This window comes from Myotis daubentonii, chromosome 3, assembly GCF_963259705.1.
Source record: "Myotis daubentonii chromosome 3, mMyoDau2.1, whole genome shotgun sequence".
Classification (NCBI taxonomy): domain Eukaryota; kingdom Metazoa; phylum Chordata; class Mammalia; order Chiroptera; family Vespertilionidae; genus Myotis; species Myotis daubentonii.
In genome coordinates this window covers 58,539,976-58,567,320 of record NC_081842.1, presented here as the reverse complement: position 1 = coordinate 58,567,320, position 27,345 = coordinate 58,539,976, and the positions used below count along the sequence as shown (strand labels likewise).

Sequence of the window (27,345 nt, the reverse complement as noted above, 5' to 3'; positions counted from 1 at the left end):
GCTCTAGATGAATGTTACTAATCCAGGAACTTCTCAGCTAATCTGCGAACCGCTTTTATATTTCCTCCACTTTTTCCTTCTGGCTCTGGTTTCTATCCTAGTTTTCATTTGAAGCTCTGTAGGCTGAGGTCAGAGCTGATGCTTATGCAAAGCCTGTGCAGGTGGTGCGCTCCGACACCAGGGGTCGCTCTTCCCTGGCTCAGGGAACAGCACCTGCCCTTCAAGTAGAGGAAGGTGGCTGAGAGGGCCACAGTGGCTGCCTCATTAACATAGACACCTTGACATTTCTCTTGCTGTTGTTCTTTGTTTTGTAAGGGGGTTGGGCACTGGCATCTCAACTAGGGCTTGACCATGAATGTAAGAAATAAAAAAGGAGAGGCCCGCTCTCTATTGCTGTTCCTCCAGTGGTTTGGTTAACTTAGGGCAAGGCTGAATATCAGGGTGCATTGAATCAAGGTATAATGATCCAGTCAGTAAATGATAAGTTATCCCCAATCAAGAGAAATATGTCACTTATCTGCTTTTTAAATAAAATATTTGGAAAATGTCATTTGGTGGTGAACATTTTTATCCTCAAGGGCAAATACAGGACAGCTTGATGATGAACAAAGGTCACTGCTGAGAAAGTGGTGGTGAGGATGTAGAGAAATTGGAACCATCAGACGTTGCTGGTGGGAAGATAAAATGAAGCAGATGGTGTGGAAAAATTTTTTAACAGTTCCCCCCAAAAGTTAAGCACAGAGTTAATACTATGACCCAGCAATTCCACTCCTATATATGTACCCAAAAGAACTGAAAACATATGTATGTACAAAAACTTGTACACAAATGTTCATAGCAACATTATTTATCATAGCCGAAAAGTGGAACTAACCCAAATGTCCATCAACTGATTAATGGATAAACAAAATAGATCTCCAAACAGTGGAATATATTCAGCCATAAAAAGGAATGAAGTACTAATAACATTCTACAGCATGGATGAACCCTGAAAACATTATGCTAAGTGAAAGGAGCCAGTTCTCAAAGCTCATATGCTTTATTTGTGCACTTATGTGAAATGTCCAGAACAGGTAAATCTATAGAGAAAGAAAATAGGTAAGTGGTTGCCAGGGGTTCGGGGGGAAAGTGAAGGGGAGTAACCACCAATGGGTGGAAGAAACTTAGTCAAATTGTTTGTGTTGGCATACTCAAGTATGAAGGAAGCAGGAAGGGAGCCAGTGAAAAGGGAGCAAAGGAAGGAAAACAGGCAAGAGTGAGGGATAAGGGAGGGAGTAAACTCTCTGTAAGAGTCTAAGAATACCTTTCAAGTTGTTAATAAAACATCAGACAGCAAATGCCAGTGTTGTAAAGGTGATTTTTCCTACTGGGTAGCAGCACTAGGTACAATACTTTTGTTAATGTTTCAGAGACAGTTACAAAAGCAACATCCACTCTTGCTTAAAAGCAAGTAAGTCTGCCTCTGTAATGCCTCTGCCCCTAGATGCACCGCAACGATATGTGTCTGGGTTCTAGCACGGTTGAACAGATATTAACCCTGAATAAAGGTTCCAGAAGTGCTCAAATACTCATGCCTTGACACTTGCTCTTAACACGAAAAAAAGAAAATAACTTTGAGAGCTGTCTTCCTCCACAGTGCATTCTCTTCTTTACCAGTAGGAGGAGCTGTGATCCCTGCTCCCATCTACCATGACCTGAGAAGCAAAGAAGTATGTATGTGAAGCCTACAGCTGGAAAAGCTACCTTCCAATAGCAGAGCACCAAGGAAGAAACCCTTCCTATTTGTACTAGTACTAGGTAGGGGAAGGTGAGGAAAGAGAGAGGCACGTGGCCTAAGGCCTTGAGACAAATCCCAACTTCCACATTACCTGTCCTGGGCTCAGTGTAACCACATGTCTTCGAGCTTCCTGAAACTGAGGAAAACCTTTTACATCAGGATTGACAACATTGACTTTACTAAACACATTAGATTCTTCATAAGAGACTCTAGTTGGATAAAGGAAAGGCGTATCTTCAGGGGGAAAGATACTATCTTTCCTTAATTTAAACAAAAAAGACATAAATTAGAATTTGAACTTGAGACAAAACATGTAAGAAGTCCACAGAAATATTCATTTTTACTCATTTTCATTCAATCCATAAAGGAATAGAGGAGCAATGTCAGTGGTCACTTGGGCCACCTCTCAGTAAGTGCTGGCATCTCTGCTGAACAGAGTGGAGGGAGGGCAGGAAGCAAAGAATGATCTCATGATGCTCTGAGGCAGCCCTTTGCTGGGACAGGATCTAGTTTGAAAGGTCATTCATTCTTCCCAAATCAAAGTCCTCATAAATTGTCCCTATTCCTCATTCTAGAGCTACTCAGAGCAATCCCCACCCTTGCAGATATCACCATTTTTATCTTATCCAGAGTAACTACCTGTAGTTTTATCCTCTAAATAGTTTCTAGGCTTCTTCCTGTTTGGTAAATTTAAGTTAAACATTTGGTATGTTAATCCATTAAGGAAGACAAATGCATAAATGATGCCACATAACTAATATAGCATAGTATAATACTCATGTCCTTTCAGAACTGGAAGCAGACTATGAGATTTGGGGATGACCCCTCATAGTCCCGGATTGCAATAAATGTGACTCTTTAATTCGACTTCTTGAGGCGTCCTGTGATTCGCGGGGTACATTACAACATTTGGAGGCGCCAGCGAGATGCAGCCCCTTAGGGGTGCTGTTTCGGACGCAACGGGAGGCAAAACCTCCCCTGAGCCATTTGTGGAGACTGAGGGATCTCTAGGGGGTGCGCACCCTGAGAAGTTCCAGGGCCCTGGAGAACTCCCTTCGGATCCAGCGAACGGGCAGGGGACGTTCGCCCGTCCCTAAAAAAAATTCATCGGAGTCACCTGAAAAACCTCTAGAGGTAGGTTCTGGGACCAGTCACTGGTGGTGGACTCAAAAGAGGGCTGGACGCAGTGGAACCTCGGAGTCCGACGCCCGACGCGACGACGTCTGGGGGTCCTGGTCTGGGCAACCTTAGGTTGCGTTTGTCTGGCTTGTTTTGTCTCTGCTAGCCTTTTTGGTTTTGGATTTTTGTGAGCCTTTTTGGTTTTGGTTTTGGATTTGTTTGTAAGCCTTTTTGGCTTTGTTTGTGAGTCTTTTTGGTTTTATTTGTTAGCGTTTTTTGGTTCTGGTTATTGTTTGTGAGTCCAATGTGTTCAGTCTGTCGATATTGTTATTTCGCAGAAATCCTCTTGGAGGACACTGAATGGTTCTTTCCTTCCTCTTTAAATTTTTGGGGATTGTGTGAATGGATTACTGATGTAGGTTATCAAGGATCTCTAAGGGACTTGTCCTGTATCTGGAGGAACGGCTTCTAGATGGTATTCACCGTCTCTGGGACTTCCAGGAGGGAAGTCAAAACTCGGACTGGCAAAGGGCTCGAGTCTGGCCTGTCTTTTAAAAAAGGTAGAAGAGAAGCATTCCTAGGCAGTTTTCTACTGCCTCTGTTCAGGGACTTGTTCTGTATCTCTACAATTGAAACTGATTTGTTGGTATTTCGTGGTGTAAATGTGGCGAGCCTGTGTAAAAGTGTTTTTGTTTGTTTCTGTTTTGTTTTGTTTCCTTTGAAAAAAAAACCTCCTAAACATCTCCTGAGTTTCCGTGGTGATTCAAAGTTTTTAATGGGGAATGTATCTAGTTGTCGTGTCTATTTAATCCTGTTTTCTTTGTTCAGTATCAGTACTGTTTCTGTCTGGATGAGACATGGGTCAAGAACCCTGTCCTGGGACGTGGGAAAGGGAGGCCCCCACATCTGTTCCTGTCAGGCCCCCATCAGGGGACTTGGGCGGTGTTCCTGTTATCTGCTCAAGATCCCAAGACTGTAAAAGTACTTTTTCACTGAAAGGGTGTAAGTGTGGATGTTTATTTGATGTTTGTATGTCTAATTAGGTATAATTATTTGTTCATGTAAGTGTGGAAGTCTGAGAGAAAAAAAAAATGTTTGATTTAGGGCTGAGTGCTCTGACCGATAGCAAACTGGGTTCTTTTCCCATGGGCGCTTGCTCTCTGTCAGAGGTGGAATCGGCCCGCCTAACTAGTAAAATTTCTGTCTGTTTGTGTACTAGGGACTTTGATTTGCTCTGTGATATTTCTGTGTTGGGTTGAAATTTTAGAATTCTAGAGTAGATTTAAAAGGTATTTGTGGCTTTTCTAGTCTGATTGGGACATTTAAGGGTGGGGCTCACAGTTCCTCAGGGCAGAGATTTTATGGGCCCCACCCCCTGCCTGTGCTGAATTAAGGTTCTCTTCTTTCAGGAGACCCTCCAGGCTTTTAGTGAAAAATCCCTGCACCCTTGTCATCCTCTGCCTTCTTTTCCAGGCCGACTAAGAGTCATTTTCCTCCACAGGGATTGTCTTCCTCTAACTCACAATGGGGAATAATACAGGCCGGCGCCATTTGGCTTGCTGGTTAAAAGGAGACAATGGGCCCTGGACTCTGTAAGGTGGGCGGGAATGAAGCTGGTCAAATGTACTGAAAGGGTTCAGTACCTGTTGCTGCTAGCAGAGGAGGGGCTGATATCACCTTCCAGTGCACTCCCTTGGGAGAGGCCTGATCGCTGCTCTGTCACAGGGGATGGTACGATGACAGGGGCTTGGTACCCAACCCACTGCCACAGGAGCGCTTTGTAACATGCAGGGCGTATTTCCCCTGGCCAGCTAAGGGCTGCTGGCCCCCACCATGCCACCATTGCTGGCTGGAGGCAAGCGCTTTTTCCCAGTGGGAACAGAGAGAAAAGGGCTGCCAGATGAAAATGCCTCTTCCCCTGTGGCAGAAGCACCTGCGGCGAGCTCCCCGCCTCCACCTATCCGGCTCCCATCTCCTGCGCCCTCCAGTCCTCTGCTCACCGGGGTGCAATTGCCTCTCATCCCCCGAGGGGTTGTTTTGAGTAGGTGGTGAGGAGGAAATTTCCCTGTGCCTCCTTGTGCCTCCCTGCGCCCCAATGAGACCCAAGAACCCCCAGGGACAAGGCCTCCTTGGACACTTTTCACCGTGTTCTTTTGGGGGTTTGAGGAGGGCTGCTTAAAAGACAGTAGAAGGAATGAATGGTCACAGCTGGTAGAGGTAGCCCAGAAAGTCGTTAACAGTAGGGACACCAAGGAAGAGAAATAGGACTTAAGGAAAGAAAAGGCCGGCAGCAAACTAGGAAGGCATTAGTATGCCTATTGTAGGAAGTAGGGACACTGGAAGAGAGAATATCCTGTGAGGTTAACAAAGGAAAGCAGAAGGCTGAGGGAAAACTCAGGCTCTGAAGGATTTACACTCAGGGAAGGGGACTAATAGGACTCCTTTTCCTTGAACCCCTTAGAACCCAGAATAATCATTTTTATAAATAGGACTCCCAGTTAGTTTCCTGGTGTGTTCTGGAGCAGCCTATTCAGTCTTGACAGAGCCAATGGGACCCGTAACATCTAAGAAGACATCGGTCCAGGGAGCCACCGGACAAACTGCCTTTTTCCTTGGACATCAAAGAGGACTTTGGACATTGGAAAGATCATGGTAACACATTCGTTTCTGGTCATGCCAGTTTGCCCGTACCCCTTTCTTGGACGTGATCTCTTACAGAAACTACAAGCCACCATATCCTTTGAGGGGGACAGAGCACACTTCACCATGGATCCAAGGAACCCAGGCCCGGACCCATTCTCCCCTGGCCGCATTCTTCTAACCTGTCCTCTCTCAGATGAATATCCCTTGCAGGAAAGGGCCAATGTGACTCTGCTTACTTGGGGAAATTACGTCTCTTTCCCATGGTTTGGGCAGAAAACAACCCCCTGGGGTTAGCTGCCGGGGTCCAGCCCCAGCAGGTCCAGGGGTTCCCAAAGGCGTAGACGGAGTCGGCGAAGAAGGAATGACACAGAGACAGTGTTCAGTTGATCAGCAGCCTAGCCAGGATCTCAAGCCAAGTTCTGGTCTCGATCTCCAGAGAGGTTCTGCTGGTTCTCCAGCCAGGTTCTGTAGAGATCTCCAGCCATGTTTGGTCACCAGGTTCTAGTCAGGTTCTCTTGCCAATTTCTGTAGTCAGGTTCAGTCCAGGATCTTTTGCCATGTTCTCTCCAGCGAAGTTCTTCTGTCTGTAGGTTCTGTGTAGGTTGTCTTCTTGGCTCTCTTCTAAATTCTGTCTCTCTCTGTCTTGTTACATCTGTATTTATACCAGTTGATTCAATCCTATCAATCTCTATTACAAAGGTTAGGGCGTTTCTTATCTCCATTCCAGGGAGTAAAGATTATGCACTTAAGCATGATTGTTTGTAGTTAAAGTGATTAATTACCCGCCTGGTACTTAGTTAAGGGGTTTTTATTCCCTCCCTAACTTCAGGGGAAAATCCCTACCTGGGGATTCAACCTTTCTCGGAGAGGTGACCTTGGTTAAAACACAGCGCCAAGAAGGTGAGCAAACATATTAAGAACCGTATGCCATATATGCCAGGTCCCTTGAAACAGCAAGGATGGACCGGCTCCCGGCAGTTAGCAAGTCATCAAGCACCTGTAGTGGTCCAATTGCAAGCCACCACCAATCCAGCTCAGGTTCGGGAATTCTTAGGGGCAGTTGGATACTGCCGCCTGTGGATACTGGGGTTCGCGGAGGTTGCTAAACTGGACCGAAGTGGAACAATGGGCTTTTGAGGAGCTAAAGAAGGCTCTCATCTCAGCTCCTGCCCTAGCCTTGCCAGACGTCAGGAAGCCCTTCCACCTCTACGTGAGTGAGGTAAGGGGCATTGCCAAAGGGGTTCTCACCCAGACTCTAGGTCCCTGCAAGAGACCTGTGGCCTATCTGTCTAAGAGACTAGACCCCGTGGCTGCAGGGTGGCCAGCGTGCCTCCGGGCAGTGGCCACCACAGCATTGCTGGTAAAGGAGGCAGATAAGCTGACTTTGGGCCAGGAACTAGCCCTGACAACACCCCATGCTGTGAAAGCCCTCCTCTGAGGTGCTCTGGAGAGATGGATGTCAAATGCCAGGGTCACCCAGTACCAAGCTCTTCTCCTGGACCAGCCCCGCATCTGATTCCATAAGACATTGGCCATCAACCCTGCCAGCCTGCTCCCAGATGATGATCCAGAGCCATCCATGACTGCATAGAGGTAACAGACGCAGCTCGCCCAGACTTGACAGATGTCCTGCTATCATCACCAGACAAGGTACTGTTATGTACAAGATGGGACAGTGGGAGGTGGTAGTCACCCTAGACTGCACAAGGAAACCGAGCTGCAGACCAAGCTGCCAAGGAAGCTGCCCGAAAAACAGTGGGGCCTTTACAAGAGAAGGTATTGGCAGAACAGAAGCGAGCTACCAGAGGACCAAATGTTTGGTGGACTCTACCAGATGGCAGACTCTTGGTCCCAGAAGCTGTAGGTTGGACTTTAGTTGCCCAGTTACACCAGGCTGCCCACATAGGTGTCACCAAGACTTCTGAACTTTTGTGAGGCAGGTCACAGGTAAATGCTAAGCAAGGTAAGAGGGTCCCCCTGGGAATTCAGGCCTGGAGAAACTCCCCAGGAGAGCATTGGGAGGTGGATTTCACAGAAATTAAGCCACCGGCATCAGGGTAGGGGTACCTGCTAGTTTTTGTAGACTCTTTCTCGGGATGGGTTTGAAGTCTAGCCCATCAGGACAGAAACTGCCTATACCTAGATTTGGGCTATCAGCAGTCATAGGATCAGATAACAGCTCCGTCTTGTAGTCAAGGTATCTCAAAGTACAGCTAAGGTCTTAGGCATAAATTGGAAACTCCATTGTGCATACCGGCCACAGATTCAGGGCAGGTATGAACAGGATTCTAAAAGGATTTTAACTAAATTTATCCCAGAAACCGGTGAAAACTGGACCAACCTCCTGCCTTTGCCTACCTACAGGCCAGGTGTACCCCCAACTGGGAGGGGTTGTCTCCTTTTGAAATCATGTTTGGTAAACCTTCCCCTATCCTGCCCAAAGTTAGGGGAGGAATTAAAAGTCATAACCATTCATTGCTCAAGTCCTTTCCAGCCTGGGGACTCGGTGTGGGTAAAGAAGTTCATGACCCAAGGACTCACCCCAACTTGGAAAGGACTATACACTGTTGCCCTGCTGACGGCATCCAGACCAGGCTACACCACTCCCAGCTCCTGCACCAGGAAACGGCCTTGATCCCGGCAGCCAGCGGCCTCACCTGTGAGATCCAGGAGGAGGCTCAATGCCCGCAGGAGGGGAACTGGACTTCAGTGAGGACAGTACTGACAGGGACTGTGGCACTAGGGCACTTGGTAACTGTAAGAACATTTTTTTCTAGCCAGTGAGAAAGTCCATGGCCAAGTGGGGCTAGATGTCAAGGGGACAGGAGAGCAGGAACAGAATAGAGAATGCCCTTAGAAGAACTGGGGTGAGTAAATGTGCCAAGCAGGCAGTTTAGAAAAAATTAATTCGGTCAAACTACTTGTAGTTAGGGGGCAGTACAATCCCCTAACTAATGAAGATGAGTCCATGATTTGACTCATGTACATAAAACCAGTAAGGAATGAAGTATGGTAGCAACCATTTCAGGTGGAAACTGTAGTTTAACTCTAACCCTGTTGTTTGGCTTAACAATATAAAAGTTACTTTGATTTTCTAAATTGTATAAGTCATCCCATTTGATTGAATGCCTTATCGATTGAATGACTATTCCATTGATTGTTATTATACTGGTCTTAGAGAGCACATTCTTCTGTACCTGGGAAACAGGACAGCACAATTACCCTAAATTGTTTTAGTGGCCACAGGTGGTGCGTTCCAGCTGCCTCAGTGGTCCCAGACCAGGATAGCACAATTACTCTAAATTGTTCTGACAACTCAGTGGTCGGGAGACCCGAGGGCTCTAGATAATGTGTTTCTATCAACTCAGTGTTCCGGAGACCCAAAACTGTAATTTAGATAACATGCCTAAGTTTAACTCAGGTTACCCAAGGACTCTAGATAATGTATTTCTGTCAATTCAGTGACCCCGAGAACCGAAACTGTAATTAACATGCTTAATTCTGCTTCTGTAATCTGCTTTTTTGCGAGCCAGGTGCCTCATTCCAAACCCTGAGATGCAATCAATACCTGTGTGATTTTTTGCCTATATAATCCTGGAACTGTGACTAAATGGTTACTATGAGATTTGGGGATGACCCCTCATAGTCCCGGATTGCAATAAATGTGACTCTTTAAAAAAAAAAAAAAAAAAAAAAGAACTGGAAGCAGCCCTAGCTGGTTTGGCTCAGTGGACAGAGCATCAGCCTGCAGACTGAAGGGTCCCAGGTTTGATTCTGGTCAAGGGCACATGCCTGGGTTGTGGGCTCAATCCCCACTAGGGGACGTGCAGGAGGAAGCCAACAATGATTCTCTCTCATCATTGATATTTCTGTTCTGGGACATAGACCCTATGATCTGGAAGTATCCACCAGCCTTCCATTGTTCTCTTGCCCCCTTCTTTCAGGGCCCATTTCTCTTCCTGAGGAGTGTATTTTGGAGGTTCAGTTAATTGGGGGGCCAACATGATCCGTGCCGGTGCTGCTTGTTCTTTAGCAGCCAGCTTGTTTGCGGCATCAGCACACTGCTTTCCTTCTGATACTGAGTCTTTCCCTTTCTGGTGACCTTTGCAATGGATGATGGCTATTTCCTTAGGCTCCCAGACTGCTTTTAGTAACTTTAAAATCTCATTCAGATTTTTGCTTCCTTTTCCTCCTGCTGTCAAGAGCACCCTTTCCTTATATATGGCCCCATGGACATGCAGGGTAGCAGAGGCATAGCATGAGTCAGTGTAGATATTGGCACGTTTATTCTTACTGAGTTCTAGGGGTCTTACTAGGGCCCAAAGTTCTGCCCTCTGCGCTGACCATCCTTCAGGCAGGGCCTGTACTTCAATTGTCTCAAAGTTTGATACCACTGCATATCTGGCTCATCTTTTTCCTTCATCTAAGAAGCTGCTGCCGTCTGTGAAGAATACCAAGTCCGCGTTTTGCAGGGGCCTATCTCTTAGGTCTGGCCAGCTGGAATAAACCTTCTCTAGGACTTCAGGGCAATCATGCTCAGGGGCCCCCTCAGCAATGGGTAGAAAGGTGGCAGGATTAAGTGTTCTCACTGCTTGTAATTGTACCCGCTGATTCTCATATAACAGCCCTTGATATTGAGTCATTCAAGCATGAGTCAGCCAGTACTGCCCCCTTGCTTCCATCAGGATGAGGTAGTTTTACATTTACAACAGCATGAGGTACTTTTACATTTAAGTTTTGTCCTAAGATAAGCTTATCCGCTTCCTTGACTAATAATGCCATGGCTGCAAGGGCCCTGAGGCACAGAGGCCACCCGGAGGCAACTGGGTCAATCTGCTTGGAGAGATAGGCTACTGGTCTTTGCCAGGGTCCAAACTCCTGGGTTAGAACTCCTAGGGCTACCCCGCTGTTCTCATGAACAAAAAGATTAAAGTCTCTCGTGATATCTGGTAGCCCTAGTGACAGGACCTCAGTGAGCTTTGCCTTTATGGTGATGAAGGCTTTCTCCTGTTTGGGACCCCAGTTGATGGGTGCCTTCTCTTCTCCGGTTAAAGCTTCATAGAAAGGCTTGGCCAGGTCTGAAAACCCTGGGATCCAAATTCAACAGAATTCTGCTGCTCCCAGGAATTCCCAAATCTGCCACCAGGTGCTAGGGACTGGGATGGCACATACTGCCTGCTCCCTTTCAGTCCCTAGCCTTCGTTTCCCTTGGGTGATCCAGAAACTTAGATACTTAACTTCTTTCTGACAAATCTGTGCCTTTTTCTTAGACACCCGATAACCAGTTTCAGTTAATAGTCTCAGAAGGACTCGTGTTCTCTCCCAGCACTGAGCTCATGTGAAGCTGGCGAGTGGGAAGTCGTGTACCTAGTGGAGTAGAACACACCACAAGTCCTGTCCTGGGAACTTAGACAGATCAGATGCTAGTGCTCCACTAAAAAGAGTAGGGGAGTTCTTGAACCCTTGTGGCAGTCTGGTCCAGGTGAACTGCTCCTTGGCCCTTGTAGTTGGGTTTTCCCATTTGAAAGCGAAGAGAGGCTGACTGGAAGGCGCTAATCGAAGACAGAAAAAGGCATCGTTCAGTAGTAGGCATGTAAATCATTCCGCCTCTGATGGAATGAGCCCCAGAAGTGTGTAGGGGTTCAGCAGTGCTGAATGAAGGGTTATAACAGCCTCATTAACAGCCCGTAGACCCTGCACCAGGTGGTAGTCGTTAGTCCCAGGCTTTTTGACAAGCAAGAGAGGCGTGTTCCATGGAGACCTGCATCGTTTAACAAGTCCCACTGAATCAGCCGGTCTAAGTGGACCTGGATTCCTAGGTGTGCTTCCCTTGGAATTGGATATTGGCAGATTTTAACAGGCTGTGCCCCAGGCTTTAACTCGATTAGCACCGGGGCATGGTCCTTAGCCAGGCCTGGAGTATTCCCTTCTGCCCAGACCAGTGGGAATTCCTTCTCTAATTCAGGTTCTAATGGTGAGGCCTTTGTCTAGGGGATATAGAGTCTCCATTCTTCCTCCCTCAGCACTGCTAAGGACAGGATCATTGGGGAGGTCTCCTCACCTAAGCAACGCTGTGCTGAGCCATCTGGAGCAAAAGTGATTTCTGCCCCCATTTTGGCTAATAGGTCTCTACCAATTAGAGCAGTGGTTCTCAGCCTTCTGGCCCTTTAAAACAGTTCCTCATGTTGTGACCCCCAACCATAAAGTTATTTTCGTTGCTACTTCATAACTGTAATTTTGCTACTGTTATGAATCGTCATGTAAATATCTGATATGCAGGATGGTCTTAGGCGACCCTTGTGAAAGGGTCATTTGACCGCCAAAGGTGTCGCAACCCACAAATTGAGAACCCCTGCATTAAAAGCACTGGACAGTCTGGCAAGTACAGGAATTCATGAATTACTCAGTGGTCGCCAAGTTGGCATCGGCGAGGGCGGCTGAATGGTCTATGGGTCTAGTCCCTAGTAGCTCCAATAATGGTGACCTCCTTTCCTGAGAGAGGGGCTACTTTCTGAGTAACTATTGAGTTCTCAGCTCCCATATCAACCATAAAGTCCACAGTCTGGCCCCCAATTTTCATTCTGACCATGGGCTCCTGGGGACCTAGCTGAAGCGAGCCCAGTCTGTCCTAGTTGGAATCAGCCATTGCTAGCCCAATGAGACCTGCTTCAGGTGGCTCTGGTTGATAGCAACTAGGCGGAAAAGGGGGCCCAGTCTTTTTACTTTGCTGTTTGGGACATTCATTCTTCCAGTGTCCTGTTTCCTTACAATAGGCACACTGGTCTCATCTCAGGCTTGCTCTTCCTTTTCCCCCTGGTTTGTATCCTTGCTGATCCATCTGAGAGCCTGAGCCTCTAAAAGCCACTGCTATTATATTGGCCCTTTTTGTAATCTCTTTTCTTCCTCCTTCCTTGCTGCACTGTCTCCATTGATGAAATCCTCATTAGCTATCTCTAGCAGTTCAGCAGCATTCTTTCCTGCAAACCCTTCCAGTTTCTGTAATTTTCTCCTGATGTCAGGCTGGGCGTGGCCTACAAAAAACGGCATTTACCATGGTTTGATTTTCTGGGGCCTCAGGTTTAAAGGGAGTGTAGATCCGGTATGCCTCACATAATCTCTCATAGAAAGCTGCTGGACTTTCATCAGGCTTCTGGAAAACCTCAGAGATTTTAGCCATGTTGGTGGGCTGCCGGGGTCCAACCCAGCAGGTCCAGGGGTCCCTAAAGGCATGGACGGAGTCGGCGAAGAAGGAATTAAACAGAGACAGCATTCAGTTGATCAGCAGTCTAGCCAGGATCTCTAGCCAGGATCTCCAGCCAAGTTCTGGTCTGGATCTCCAGCAAAGTTCTGTTTCGTATCTCCAGCCAGGTTCTGTATCCATGTTCTCTTGCTAGGTTCTCCAGGTTCTCCAGCCAGGTTCTGTCCAGGTTCTCCAGCCAGGCTCAGTCACCAGGTTCTAGTCAGGTTCTCTTGCCAATTTCTGTAGTCAGGTTCAGTCCAGGATCTTTCGCCATGTTCTCACGCTAGGTTCTGTCTCTAGGTTCTGTCTCTAGGTTCTGAGTCCAGTTTCTGTCCAGGATCTTTTGCCATGTTCTCTCCAGCGAAGTTCTTCTGTCTCTAGAGAACGTTCTGTGTAGGTTCTGTGCTTAGGTTCTGTCTCTCTTGGTTCTGTCTTCTAAGTTCTGTCTGTGTAGGTTCTGTCTTCTGAATTCTGTCTGTTGTTGTCTTGTTGCATCTGTATTTATACCAGTTGATTCCAATCCTATCAATCTCTATTCCAAAGGTTAGGGCGTTTCTTATCTCCATTCCAGGGAGTAAAGATTATCTAGCTTAAGCATGATTGTTCGTAGTTAAAATGATTAATTACCCGCCTGGCACTTAGTTAAGAGGTTTTATTCCCTCCCTAACTTCAGGGGAAAATCCCTACCTGGGGATTCAACCTTTCTTGGAGAGGTGACCTTGGTTAAAACACAGCGCCAAGAAGGTGAGCAAACATATTAAGAACCGTATGCTATATATGCCAGGTCCCTTGAAACAGCAAGGATGGACCGGCTCCCGGCAGTGGGCTTCTTGGCTCTGGCCCTGACCCCCTGGAGGAAGGCCAGCTGATATCTTTCTAGCCTGGTCCTTCCATCTTCTAAGTTTGGGTTCCAATCAGGTTACTCATCTGGGAAGGCCTTCCTGGCCCATCTGTCTGTATCTAATATTCCTGCCAGGGCCTGGGTCTGGAGCCACTTCCGAGCCTCTGTTACTACTCTCATGTGCTCCTCAGTGTTAAAGAACATGAAAAGGAGCTGCTTGCAGTCCACCCAGGTGGGCTTGTGGGTCTGGAAGATCATTTCTAGGAAGTCTATCATGGCCTGAGGTTTTTCAGAATAAGCTGGGGTGTGATGTTTCCAATTCAAGATGTCACTGGTGGTAAAGGGCTGATAATAATAGACTAGCCCTCCTTCCTGCAAGGTTCCATCTTCGCCAACTACTCTGGCACCCCAAATCTCCCTTAGAGGGATCTGATGTCCTGGTTGTGGCCTGGGCCCTTGATCAGCTGACCGCAAGCGCCACCCAGCTGGCTCTGGAGAGCCTGGTTGAGGAGAAACGGAAGGGAGAAACGTTTTGGACCTTTCAGACAAGCTGGGGAAGCACTTGGTGCTGCCTGTGGCACATTTGGAGATGGCAAAACTAGCGGGCTTTCCTCAGGGGATCCTGGCAGAACAAGGGGTTGGGTTCCCTTCTGAGAGACCTGTTTCTTTTCTCCTACTACTAAAACCTATAGAACCAGACCCAAGGCGGCAAGGTTTGAGCAATTCCTAACCAGCTGTCTATTTAAGGGAACTGACCTGGGTGTCCAGGGTCTGTCGTGACTACATTCCAGACTGCCCTGACCAGTCCTACATCTAAAGAGCCTTCCAGAGTGAGCTGACCCCAAAGGCTGGCCATTCTAATTCACAGAATTTCCTCAGTGTATTGGGGTTCATTTTAATACCATAGTCCTCAATAAAATCCTTTTCAAATTTTTCCAACATGCAATTGAGAACACTGGGAGAGAAAGGGGAAGATGGCGGCGATATAGGCAGACATGTCCCAGGTCGTGTCCCAGAGCAAATGGAGTGAGCGGCTGAAACTAGTAACAGCCACACCGAATTGGCAAAATTGCTCAGCTGGTGAGAGGGTTTGCAGCCGGGAAGAGCAGAACTCCCCTGGAAAGGTAAAAAAACCAGGGATTTGGACAGGAAAGTTTGCCAGACCTCTGAGCCCAGAGAGTCGGAGGGAGACCGCGTGGCAGACAGCCACTTCCCTTGGGACAGGCACAGCCCCTGACGGGGGAAAAGGAGAACCGCAGGATTCCTGGCGCCGCCGGGGGAATTGAGAGCTGGGTTCTGTGATCACAGAGGACTGAGCCTAAAGGGGGCAGCCTGAAGAGCTGACCTGACCATGCAGTCCTGGTAAGAGAAGAAGCTTACAGAAACCAAGCCTTCCCCGTTTCCGCGGCCGGCGTTTGTTTGTTTGTTTTCACTGAATCCTGTTCATGGGACATTTCGGATACAGACACTCACCTGTGCTGAAGAGAGGGAGAGTGTGCGGAGGAGTGGAATCTGGGGAGAGACTGGGGAGAGACTGGGGAGAGAGGGGGAGCAGGGAGAGGTGGCAGTGAATTGAGTGCTGAGACACCCCTGAGCCCAGGACTGGGGCAGCCATCCTCTCTGGAGAGTGAGACTCCTCCCCCCAGCCCCCAGGCAAGGAGCACAGCCACACCCAGATTCCACCCTGTACGAGATCAAGGATTAAAATAACCTGATCAGTCCCTGGGAGTTAACAGGGTCTGGTCTATAGAGGGATTTTCAATCCCAGCAACAACATAGCGCCTGTAACTAACTATTACGCAGTCAGCTCTGGGCAGTGAACTTCCACTGGACAGAGAGGCCCTATAGCCTCAGAGGCCAACCCCAGAACACTGCCACCCAGAGGCTGACCCACAAACTGACTCTTTGCTAAACACAAAATAAGGCAGCCTGGGAAATAAATGCGGCATGCTTTAAAATAAGGACTGTGGTTTACAACACAGAGGAACAGTATATCGCAGGGAAACTCAACACTCTCCTGAATACCTGGCAGGACTAAAGGCGAGCCAGACTGAAGAATAGAAGAACTGAAGGACCTTCACTACTGCAATTTTTTTTTCTTTTTTCACTTTTTAACTAAGAAACCAATTTTTTTTCTTTTTTTTTCTTTTGTTTTTTTTTTTCTTCTTTTTCCATCACCTGATTTTATCCTTTTAATTACTACCTTCATATTTTTAACCAGTATTATTACTGCTACCATTTTACCATTTTTTAAAGTGCCATTTTATTTTCTCTTTATTTTATTTTGGGATTAGTGTTCTCCATTCTATTTTCATCGTTATATTATTGGTTGTTTCTAGTTTGCATTCATATCCAGGGAGCTGTTGCTGGAATTTGTTGGGATTAATGGCTGTTCTATAGGAGTATTCTCCTCAGATAAAAAGTCTCTTCCCCTCTTCCACTTCATTCTCTCTTTTCGCTCTTTTTTTTTTCTTTTCTTTTCTCGCTTTTATTTTCCCCCCTCCTTTTTCCCAATTTCATTTTTGCACTCCTTTTTTTGGTCCCTACTTTTCTTTTCTGTTTTCTCTTTTATCTTTTTCTCTTCCTTCTTCCTTATCCCCTAATTCTCTTAATTCAGGTGGTCACCTTTATTTGGGGTTATTAATATTGTGAATATATTTGTGTATAGTGCCTGGTACGTGGTGCCTTGTTGTGTTGTATTTTGTGCCTTTAAATCAACGCAGCAGATCCAAGCAACAGCAACCTCCTGAGCACCACATCCTCTGCTGAGGAACAGCAGCTGAACGTGAAACCTCGCCCCACCAGCCAGAAGAGCCACCACAGCTGTGAACAGCACCCACCAGAGGAGCTGCTGCCAACTCAAGAGCAGCTGCTACCGCAACCGGCCGAAGAGCAACCACAGACCAAGGAATAACTGCCACCAAGGGAGCAACCACTGAACGACTCAACGTCTAGATATGTCAGTGAGATCAAACATGGGTAGACAAAGAAACCCCCAAAGGAAAGAGAAGGAGGACTCTCCAGAAAAGCAGCTAAGTAATACAGAGGCATGCAACATGACAGATAAAGAATTCAGAATAAGGGTCCTAGAGTGCATAAACCGGATGGAGGAAAAAATCGACAACCTCTGCAAGAAGCTAGAAGAAACAGATGAAAAAATCAACAACTTAAGTAAGACCCAAGAAGAAATGAAGAGTGATATAGCTGCAATGAAAAACTCCATTGAAAGTATCAACAGTAGACTAGGAGAAGCGGAGGACCGAATTAGTGAATTAGAAGACAAGGAAGCAAAACACACCCAAAATGTACTGCAATTGGAGAAAAAAATTAAAAGACAGGAGGAGAGCCTAAGGGAGCTTTGGGACAACATGAAATGAGAACACAGGGTTTACTTTGTCCCAACCCCATGATGATTGGTGGTGAGAGACAGACAAGGGTGCAAAGAAATTTACTAAAAGCCTGGAAGGTCTCCTTAAAGAAAAGATCCTTAATCAGCACAGGCAGGGGTAGGGTGGGTAAAATCTCTCCACCCTGTGGAGCTGTGAGCCCCACCCCTGAAAGTCCCAGCCAGCCAAAAGAGACAAGAAAAGCCCCAAATACCTTGAAATCTACCCCAGAATTCCAAAATTTCAACCTAACACAGCAAAATCCCAGAGCAAACCAAAGCCCCTAGTACACAAACATAGACAGAAATTTTTATCAACTATCCCTCCATGATAGAGAGCAAACGTCTCTGACAAAACTAACTTAACAGCGCTGCTTGAGACTTTTGCAGATCATCATGGGTTCAGCCTTCAATAAATCAAGTGTTTTAACCAGATGAGCAAACAGAAAATCAAAGTAGCTTTCGCTTTCTCACAGACCAGTTAATCAGCAGATAATTATGCCAAGACAGACAAACATCCATACTCACACTCTCTCAGTAGACTAGCCCAGACTGGAGCTGAGCAGATAATGCCCAACTCCCCAGATGGGCATGGGGGCACTCCCGGCACCCATGCCCCAGAACAGAATTCTTGACCGACATCTCGGTGAGAACCTACCAGAGGAGTTAAGACTCTGTCCAGCCCCCCTTCTCGGTAGCAAATTGGCTAGTCCCGCACACAAATAAACAGAAGAGTGAATCCATAATTCCTTAATCAAATCTGAATTCACTCACCTCCTGAGTCCTGATTCCTGATTTACCTGATGAATTCCTATGACTTCCAGAGAGGTGATCAAGCCCCCCCTTCCACTCACTTGGAGTGGGCCTGACTGACTGAGGCCCTACCTTACTGACACTGTCGACAGGTCCAGAGGTGTCCATCCACTTTCTCCAGATGCCGACCAGGTCCTGGGCTGAGGTCTGGGAGCGCCTGGAGTCCCACCTGGTTCAATTCTGCTAAAATCAGCATCATGTGCCTTTCAAAGGACTGTACTGTGCCCCCGGGCCCCAAACACTGTCTACTCACCAGAGGCAAGAGCCAAACGCTATTAACTTCCTGATCAGGGAACCAAATGTTGCAGAAGACCAAAGAAATACCAAGCATGCTTCCTAGAGAAAGGGAGGGACCCCGTTTATTAACACTAGTGGACTCGGAATAATTTCCAAATCAGAGTGAAGAAACATGCAGAGGGCTTCACTTTTTATAACCTCCTGGGGTCTTTGTCTTGGAGATATGGTTCCACCCCCTTTCTTGGGCTTCCAGGAAGGCCCCCAGGTGTTGGGGGTCCCCAGGCCATATTCGATGATCTGTCCTGGGACAAGCAATAACGACCCTGCCCCCTCCCACCCGCCCTCTCCCCAGGCAGTGCATTGTTCACAGTTTTTATGGCCTGATGGGCCTTGCAAGACCAGTTTCCCCCTCAGTATTGTGGCAGAACGCATGGGAGAATGATCAGCCAGCACTCTGAGGGAGGAAAGTTAACCTGTATTTTGCAGATCTGCTAGTCCAGGAAAATTTTGGATCCAAAGCCTGAACTGATCTCGTGGGGAGGCTCTGACCTATATATCTCCTCCTGTGGTGAGCCCCTGAGGGTCCCCGCAGCTCTGCCCAAGTCAGCTGTGTCTGGGCCCTGGAGTTAGGCTCTTCAGCTCCCCCCAGGTCAGTTAGAGTGGGGAGGTAAGACTACAGTTTTATTTTTTTTAAATATATTTTATTGATATTTTACAGAGAGGAAGGGAGAGGGATAGAGAGTTAGAAACATCGATGAGAGAAAAACACCAGTCAGCTGCCTCCTGCGCACCTCCTACTGGGGATGTGCCCACAACCAAGGTACATGTCCTTGTCCGGAATCGAACCTGGGACCTTTCAGTCCACAGGTCAATGCTCTATCCACTGAGCCAAACCAGTTAGGGCTAAGACTACAGTTTTAAGCAGATACTGAATTAAGTTCCAAGCACCAACCCTCCATTTTCCTTTTCATTCCCCACTCTTGTTCCACAAGCTATTCTTAGCCTTGGGGATTACAAAAGACTCAGAAATTGGAGATAAAGCTTATGATCGCTCTAGCTACTTCGTGCTGGGGTAGTGGGCAACGAAAAAGGGGATTCAGTATCTGGCTAATGCTTGTCTTGAGATAAATGCATGTGTGTCTGATTCAGTGGTTATCTACTAGGTCACCAGGAAGGATCTTTACTCTTCATCTCATACAAACTTGGGAAGATCCAGTTTATTCTGGACTCTTCTGTAGAAGCCTCCCTCCACTTCCCAGCCGATGGTAGTATTAGTGAACCTAAAAGACTTCTGTGGGAACATGTACATGAGGAATTACTGTACTGGCAGAGTGAAATGTCTGAGGACTGAACTTGGAGTGGTAACAGAGAGGGCGGCTTACTTCACTTCCTCTAAAGTCACATCCTATTCAGGGGACGTAGGCCAGGAGTTTCAGGGACAAGGACAAGAGGTGCTCACAACTCGCTGGTTCAGAACAGATGGGAAAACCACCCTTTCCTCAGTGTATATTGTGAAAGGACAAAGTAGAAACATACTCCCCTCCCTCTCCCCTATCTTGCCTTGTAGGGCTGGGCCCTCAGCCCAAGCCCCCTCATTTTCTGAGTGACCACAAGAATGCCGGTATTGACCTAACTCCCCCAACCACCACCTGAGTGGACCAATGAAGCTCCAGGAATTCAGCTCAGGTCCTGATAAGGCTATAGTGGGGGACGGCCCAAGCCTCAGAATGTGCTGGTCACTTCCTGACCTTTGTGCTGTAAGACCCTGATGAAAAACCCTGACCTAAATGACCAATCTCTGTAACCCACGTCACCCCCTAAGCCCACCCAAATAACTAGCCCTATATAACCTTTGTTCTCCTGGGACACGGTCTCTCGCCTTACCGCGTCGGACAGAGGCTGGGAGCCAATCCTAGGATTGATTAATAAATAAAGACTCCTTGCTTTTGCATCGGAAGAGGCTCCCTGGTGGTGGATTATTGGGGACCCCGAACTCTGGGCACAACATATTGCAAAGGGTGAAATGGGGAGGTTTTGTAAAGAGGTCTATTGAGAAATTGAAAGGAGCCTGATGCTAGAAGTTTGCATAGAAGGTTGTAGAGAAGCTGAAAAGGGAAATTTAGATGAAGCAGACAAAGGAAGGTCAGCTCAAAAATGAGCTGTAAATTTTATATTAAGATCAGCTGTGGCTCCCAGTTGGCGTGACTCAGGGGTTGAGGGTTGACCTATGAACCAGGAGGTCATAGATTGATTCCCAGTCAGGGTACATGTCCACATTGTGGGCTCAATCCCAATGTGAGGTCTGCAGGAGGCAGCTGATCAATGATTCTCTCTCATCATTGATGATTCTATCTCTTGCTCCCTTTCCCTTCCTTTCTGAAAATAATAAAATATATAGTTTTTAAAAAATCATCTGTGCCTATGAGGTGAAAGGAGAACCTCGATCAGCCATGTGAACATGGCCACTTCCATGTTGGAGGGCCACCATCCCCAGGCCTGGAGAGAACACTTGCTTCCCTGGAAGGAAATGAGTTTCAGGAGGTAGACACCCATTGGAGACAGAGAATTGAGATAGGATAAGCACACTGTGAGAAGGGGCAGGGTACAAGTTCAGGAGTGAATAGGTTCAAAACAACCTAGGAGAGAAGACAAAGTACTTCAGGGGGTGATGACAGTCAACAACTTCCTTCTTGTAGAACTTCCTTTTCTTGGCTTTCAAGTCCTGCCCTCCTGATCCTCTGTTAGCTTTTCCCCAATCCACCCAGAGATGATGAGTGGAACTTGAGTGGCGAGGCACACTGCTGATAATAAAGTAAATCTTTGAAAGAAAAACAGAAATAGCTTGGCTAAAACTTCAACTATACAGGGTGGGGCAAAGGTAGTAACTTTACATTTGTTTATATGGAAAAATAATACAGTAATTAATAAATTACAATAAAAGAATAAACTTTGTGAGTCTTGTCCAGTTTGGCTAAGTAGATGGAGCATCGACCTGTGGATTGAAGGGTGCCGGGTTCGATTCCAGTCTAGGGCACATACCTCAGTTGCAGCTTCCACTCCAGCTGATAACCAATTGATGTGTTTCTCTCACATAGATATTTCTCTCTGTCTTTCCCTCTCTCTAAAAATCAATGGAAAAATATTATGGGTCAAGGATGCACACATTCCTAGCTTCCCTTCTACCTTTCTGGCCTCCCCTGGGTGTTCCTATCTGGTAGATGTCATTATGATCTTGCCCAGCGATTTTCAACCATTTTCATCTCATGGCACACATAAACCAATTACTAAAATTCTGTGGCACACCAATAAAATATTATATTTTTGCCAATCTGACAAAAAAATAGGTATAGTTTTGATACATTTGCACCAGACGGCTATTGTTGTGTTGGCTGTTGTCATATTTTTATTTGACAATCTAAGGGAAGAGAGGTCAATGTCCCTGACTAAATAGTCAGGTATTGCATGTTTTAAAAATTACTGTGGCACACTGGTTGAAAATCACTAATCCAGCAGGTTGCTCATGCCATCTGTCATCCCACATCCTTCATCCAGTCCTGTAGCTGCGCCTTCAGTATGGATTTGGGATCCTGCCTTTTCTTAGAAGGTCCTCCTCTGCCAGCACCCTGGTCTCAGCCACTCCCATCTCTCACCTGGGACAACACAGTAGCCGCTTGGAGGTCTCCCTGCCTCTTCTCTAGCTGCCACACAACAGCCGGTGGTTCTGTACACGTAAAACACAATGGCATGCCCTCTTCTCACACCTCCAAGTTTATCCCCCATCATCCTTAGGCCTCAGGTTACACCTCACCTCCCATACACCCTCCCTGAGCCCCTCCTAATTTGTTCCATTCTGTGAACACCTCTGTATTCCTTCCAAGAGCACTCTTTCCTGTGTCCTAACTCCTCTGTCCCACAGCTTCCTGAGCTCAGAGAGGGCAGGAACTGTGTCCATCTGTTCAATCCATCCCAAGTGCATGGCATCTTGTAAATGTTACGTAAAAAACCTGTGAATGTACTGTCCTCCCCTCCGGCCCCCATTTCTAGACATACAATATTAGCAGATCCAGGAACAAACTGCAAAGGAAGGAAAAGGAGGTAAAATTCAGACAGTTAATTGATTGTTGAAAGTTCCCAAATGGACCTCAAATGTTCTAAAGATCCACAGTTTGATGAGCCATTTTGCTTCCTTGTCAAATGTCCTGTTGAGGCAAAAATAAAGCTGCAGGAAATCTGTGACACAAAGCTGCTGATTGCCCCCGTGGCCTGTGAGTGTGGCAGATGAGCCCTGGGTTTAGGGACCCGTGTTCACCCAAATACCTGGATGGCCTTTCCCTGGGGCTCAGATGAAAGTGAAAATTCTGAGGGGGTGACTCATCAAATCTGAGGTTGCTATTAACCTAAGAGCAGGGAGGAGTTCCCTCCCTCACCCCCAAATGAAAGCGAAAGAGGCAAAGTTAACTGCTTGAGCAGGGGTAGGACTAGCAGTCCCTCCCTGAACAGGGCTGAGGATGGCTGTGCCTGGCTACTTCCCGCTGCTGGTCGAGGGGTCCTGGGGTCCCGATCCCCCTGATCCCCGCGATCCCCCGAAGAGCTTGATCACCAAGTTGCAGTTGTACTTCCGGAACCAGAAGAGATCCGGAGGCGGGGAGTGTGTGGTCCTACAGGAACTCGGCAGCCCAGCCTGCTTCCTAGTGCTCTTCCACCAGCTTGAAGGTGAGGGGCGCCGGGGCGGGGGTGAGAGGAGACCATGGGGCTCTCCCTGTGGGGACACTTGGACTGGGGCGCGCAGCGGGACCGGCTCCAGCAGCAGCAGTTGGCGGTGGGCGGGTTGCAGTGGACCAGAAATGCGCAGGGTCGCTGCCTTCCTCTGCCCCGCGCTTCTAGGAACTCAGAGGTGCCTCTGCTAGGAGGTGGCGGGTGGGGGCAGAACCACACCAGGGAGAACAGAAAGGCTCTGAGAGCCAGGGTACTCGCCTCATTTTACAAGGCTACATAGTGCGTTAATGTATTAATACACAGAGTGCTAATGGCAGAGTTGCATCTCTTGCGCTTTTGGACTTCTGCCAATTGAGGCAGCAGTTCTAGAACTCCCAAGGTTTATGGGAACACGATTTTAAGAGAAGAGAAAGTTTCCAGGGATGAAAGTCCAACTATCCGTTAGGGAGATAAATTTGGTTGAAAATAGGCACATTGGTTTCTGTTGGGAGAGACCATGAAAATCAGACCTTTGAAGAGATACCTGCAGTTATTCTGAGTGAGGTCAAGTGAGTCCTTAACAATGAAAATCAGTGAGGGGATGGGAGAGACATATTGTGTGCTATTCTGGATTTGGTAACTGATTCTCTGGGAATGGGCAGTGCATTTGAGAGGGAGGGAGGGAGAGCCCTTCTTCCTTCTGTTAATATTTACAGGGGGGAGTGGGGGGGGGGAAGGAAAGGGGCTAAGCAATGGGAGGAGCCATGAGATTTCCCCATGGGTCATGGAGCTTCCCAGTGGTTCTGGGGTCACCTGGGGAGGGGCAGAGGCCTGCTTAAAATCACATTGCCTGGGTGACATAGAGAGAGTTATTGGAGGGAGATGACAGCTTGCTCCTGATCACCACTGTCTTTGTTGGTCTTTCGCTGGTACCTGTCCCTTGGTTTTAGGTAGGTCCTCAGACTGGGTTGAAAGAGGTTGAGAGTTTTGAGCTTTTTGAGGGGGAAGTTCCCCCATCACAGGCAGTTGAGCAGCCTAGTTCTCTTCTCCCGCTTGCTTTTGCTGTTGAAGAAAAGGGGAGGACCTGGCTGGTGGGTTCAGTGGTTAGAGCATTGGCCAGTGCACTGAAGGGTTGCAGGTTCAATTCCGTGTGGATGTGTCTCTCTCACATCAAAGTCTCTCTCTCTCTCTCTCTCTCTCTCTCTCTCTCTCTCTCTCTCTCTCTCTCTCTCCCTCTCTCTCTCTTTCTCTTTCACTCTCTCTCTTTCCCCTTCCCTCTCTCCTTCCTTTGTACTCTCTAAAAATCAATGGAAAAAATATCCTCTGGTGAGGATTAACAACAATAAGAACAACAAAACAAAAAAGAAAAAAAAAGGGGGGGGGAGCACAAATACCAAACATCTGCTTGCTTAAGCCACCCACCAGGTCCTTTATGGGGCGGCACATGACCAGACACTCCCGGAGCACACACTTTTTCCATTGGAATCTCCCAGCAGAGGATGTGAACAACCACTAATCCTGCTTTCCTTCCCTGGATTTGAGAAGCCTTTGGGCCAGAGGAGAGGCAAGGAGGCTTACAAGGCCATGAGAGCAATTGGAAAGCTTTAAGCAAGGATCCAGAAAGGAAAGATGAAACCCAGAAAGGAAAGGGGTACACAGAGGAGTGTGAAAGAAGTGAGGCGGGCAGGGGGCAGGACATGGAAGACCTGCTTCGCTCAGAGCTTTATGGAAACAAGGTACAGAGTTTTCCAAGGATTAATTTCACCAAGGAATGTAGAGAAGGGCAGCTGTATGATGTAAGTCATTTCCTCAAGGATATTACCACTTTGATTCCAACTGTTAGCATCACCATGGTTTGGCCTTTAGCAATGCTTCTTTCTTCTTTAGCATCTCATTAACCCTCAGCAGGTTAAACAGACACAGTCCAGCTCTGTCCTTGAAAAACAGGAACCCTGAGTGAGGGTGGGTGAGGGCATCAGCACTTTGAACCAGCACCCTCGGTGACTCTGAGGCACTAAAGTTTGAGAATGCTGGTTGTTGATGTCCCTGGATGAACAAAATGGGAGCCCATTATAGGAAATACACACAGCATAGAAATACAACCAGTGCAAAATATGATTCTGTGATGATAACATCATTCTGTTCTAGCCCTCAAATTAGAACCTATTTCAGTCTCCTGCAAGGCTTCTTCCTTCACCTGTTCTAGCCCACAACCCCCTACCTCCACCCCCAGGCTGCTCAATGGCCCTTATGTGTTATACCCAGCACAGATATCTCATAATCCCTGCAACTGATGACCTTTTATGGTCAAAGTTCTTGGAAGTGGAAAGTCCCAGTCAGTTTCGGTTTCCTATCAGAAGCAGCTTTCTCAGCAGCAAGTTGCCTGGAAATTGCTAACAATGAATGACCTGCCCTGGCAGTCCTAGGGCAGGAGATCTTGTCTTTACAGGGAGACCCATCCCCTCCACACCAGGAAGTGGCCTCAGCAGGTACAGTTTTGTCGTGAAACATGCCTTTAGTCACATAATTCACATAATCAGGCTGAGCCCACCAGCATTTCTCTGTGGAAATTCCTGTAGAGCAACCGGAACTATTGAGAAGCTGCATCTCACTTTTATACAGTTCATTGAATTTCTGAAAAGTTGAGTGTAAATTGACTTGGTCATAATTTGGCTCCTGATTATTGTCGGTCTCTTTGGGGTAAGGAAACCCATTGATAAAAGTAAACATGGATGGTTTGAGATTAGTGCAGGAAGGACATAGGTCAAGGTGGCTGGACATCAGAGATTCAGCCTTTTCCTCCCAGATTAAGCTTTTCCTTATTGGGGAGCACTTACTGATCTTACTACCCTCTGCCCTCTTGAGGTAGTGATGCCCATGCATATTGCACACAGAACAGGATGGCACATTTTGCTAGGGTATTATCTGCAGCTGCAAGGGTTCAGGAATCTAGAACAGGGGTTGTGCATAAATGAATGAAGAGGCTAGAGAAAAAATATGAATTTGGAAGGCTTTTGGGGGAGCCAGAGGCGGCCTAGTGCTAGTGACTAAGTTCTCTGAATCTCTGCACCCAAGGCTTTTTTTTTTTTTAAATATATTTTATTGATTTTTTACAGAGAAAGAGAGAGGGATAGAGAGTTAGAAACATCAATGAGAGAGAAACATCGATCAGCTGCCTCCTGCACACTCCATACTGGGTATGTGCCCGCAACCAAGGTACATGCCCTTGACCAGAATCGAACCTGGGAGCCCTGAGTCCGCAGGCGGATGCTCTATCCATTGAGCCAAACCAGTCAGGGCAAGGACCCAAGGCTTTTTATTCCCACATTTTGCCCTATAGCAAAGCAGATATACATATCAAAGGTAAGGTTTGGTAAACAGTAAGAGATTATCAGGTTGGGGGAATTGCCCTCAGCTGTTCAGCAGCAGGTAATAGCATGATTTTCAGCCCTGTTGAAGCCCCAAGGTTCATCAACCTTTTCATGAACTTGCATTTATGACATGCTGGAATTAGCCTCCAGCAACATTTATTTATTTTTAAAATAATTTAATTGATTTCAGAGAGGAAGGGAGGGAGAGATAGACATATTAATGTGGAGGGAGAATCAAAACCCAGGCATGTGCCCTAACCTCTTGGTTCATAGATCGATGCTCAACCACTGAGTTACACTAGCCGAGCCAGGCTAGCACTTTTATTTTATTTTACTTTATTTTTATACTTGTTAATCCTCACCCAAGGATATTTTTTCCATTGATTGGAAGGGATGGGAGAGAAAGGGGGGGGGGAGAGACAGAGAGAGAGAGAGAGAGAGAGAGAGAGAGAGAGAGAGACATCAATGTGAGAGAGACACATTGATTGGTTGCCTCCTGCACTCAACCCTGACTGGGGCGGGGGATTGAACCTGCAACCTATGCCCTTGACTGGAAATGGAACCCATGACCCTCTGGTGCAAGGGCTGACACTCTAACCATTGAACAATACTGGCCAGGGCCAGGCTGGCACATTTAAATGACCAGATAGGACTCTACCAAAGTCTAGGGAATAATAAAAGGAAGGTATCAATCACACAGGTCCATGATTCTGGACAACCTGGCTTACAAAACTTAGCTTCTGCTCTGGCACTGGGTTCTTATCCAGCCCTTACTCAAGCTTAGGGCAGCCCCTTAGGAGTCTCTGTGAATATATCTTCCCTCCCATCAAGAGTGAAATTGGAGTCTGGCATTTCTTCTTATATTGTTTCTTTGGACTCTTTCATCCAGTTGGCATCTTACCCTTCCATGGATGGTTGAGGTGGTAAAGCTATTTAAGCCCCTCTTTTTGAAAGACTCATATTTGTATCCTTGGCCTCATCAGGCCAACCATATGAGAATACAACATGGTAACCCATCATTCATGGCAGGGCTACAACAGTGAACAGTAGGGAACTCTCAAAGGATCCCCTTCACCCTGACATTTTTGTACCATCTGACCGTGTTGACCACATCTCCTCGTCTCAACTAAAACCATATTCTCCACAGTCTGAGATATACTAACTTTGCCTTTCTTTCTCACACAGCCTCTTATAATTATAACTTACATTTGCATACCTCTTGTG

At 47.0% G+C, this 27,345-nt stretch overlaps 1 protein-coding gene across 4 annotated transcripts in view; it reads left to right on the top strand.

Annotated features, from left to right (window-relative positions):
* Positions 1 to 27,345, top strand: part of LOC132230335 (protein mono-ADP-ribosyltransferase PARP14-like) — a 181,123-nt gene that overhangs the window by 81,485 nt on the left and 72,293 nt on the right. For 3 of the 4 annotated variants that reach the window (XM_059687652.1, XM_059687651.1, XM_059687653.1), the window contains exon 1: positions 22,554 to 22,768. The exons of the other annotated variant lie outside the window; for it this stretch is intronic. In XM_059687652.1, the coding sequence (XP_059543635.1) occupies positions 22,564 to 22,768 (205 nt within the window). In that variant the 5' untranslated portion in view covers positions 22,554 to 22,563. Of the gene's footprint in view, positions 1 to 22,553; positions 22,769 to 27,345 lie in introns of those variants that run through there. 4 annotated transcript variants of the gene reach the window in all.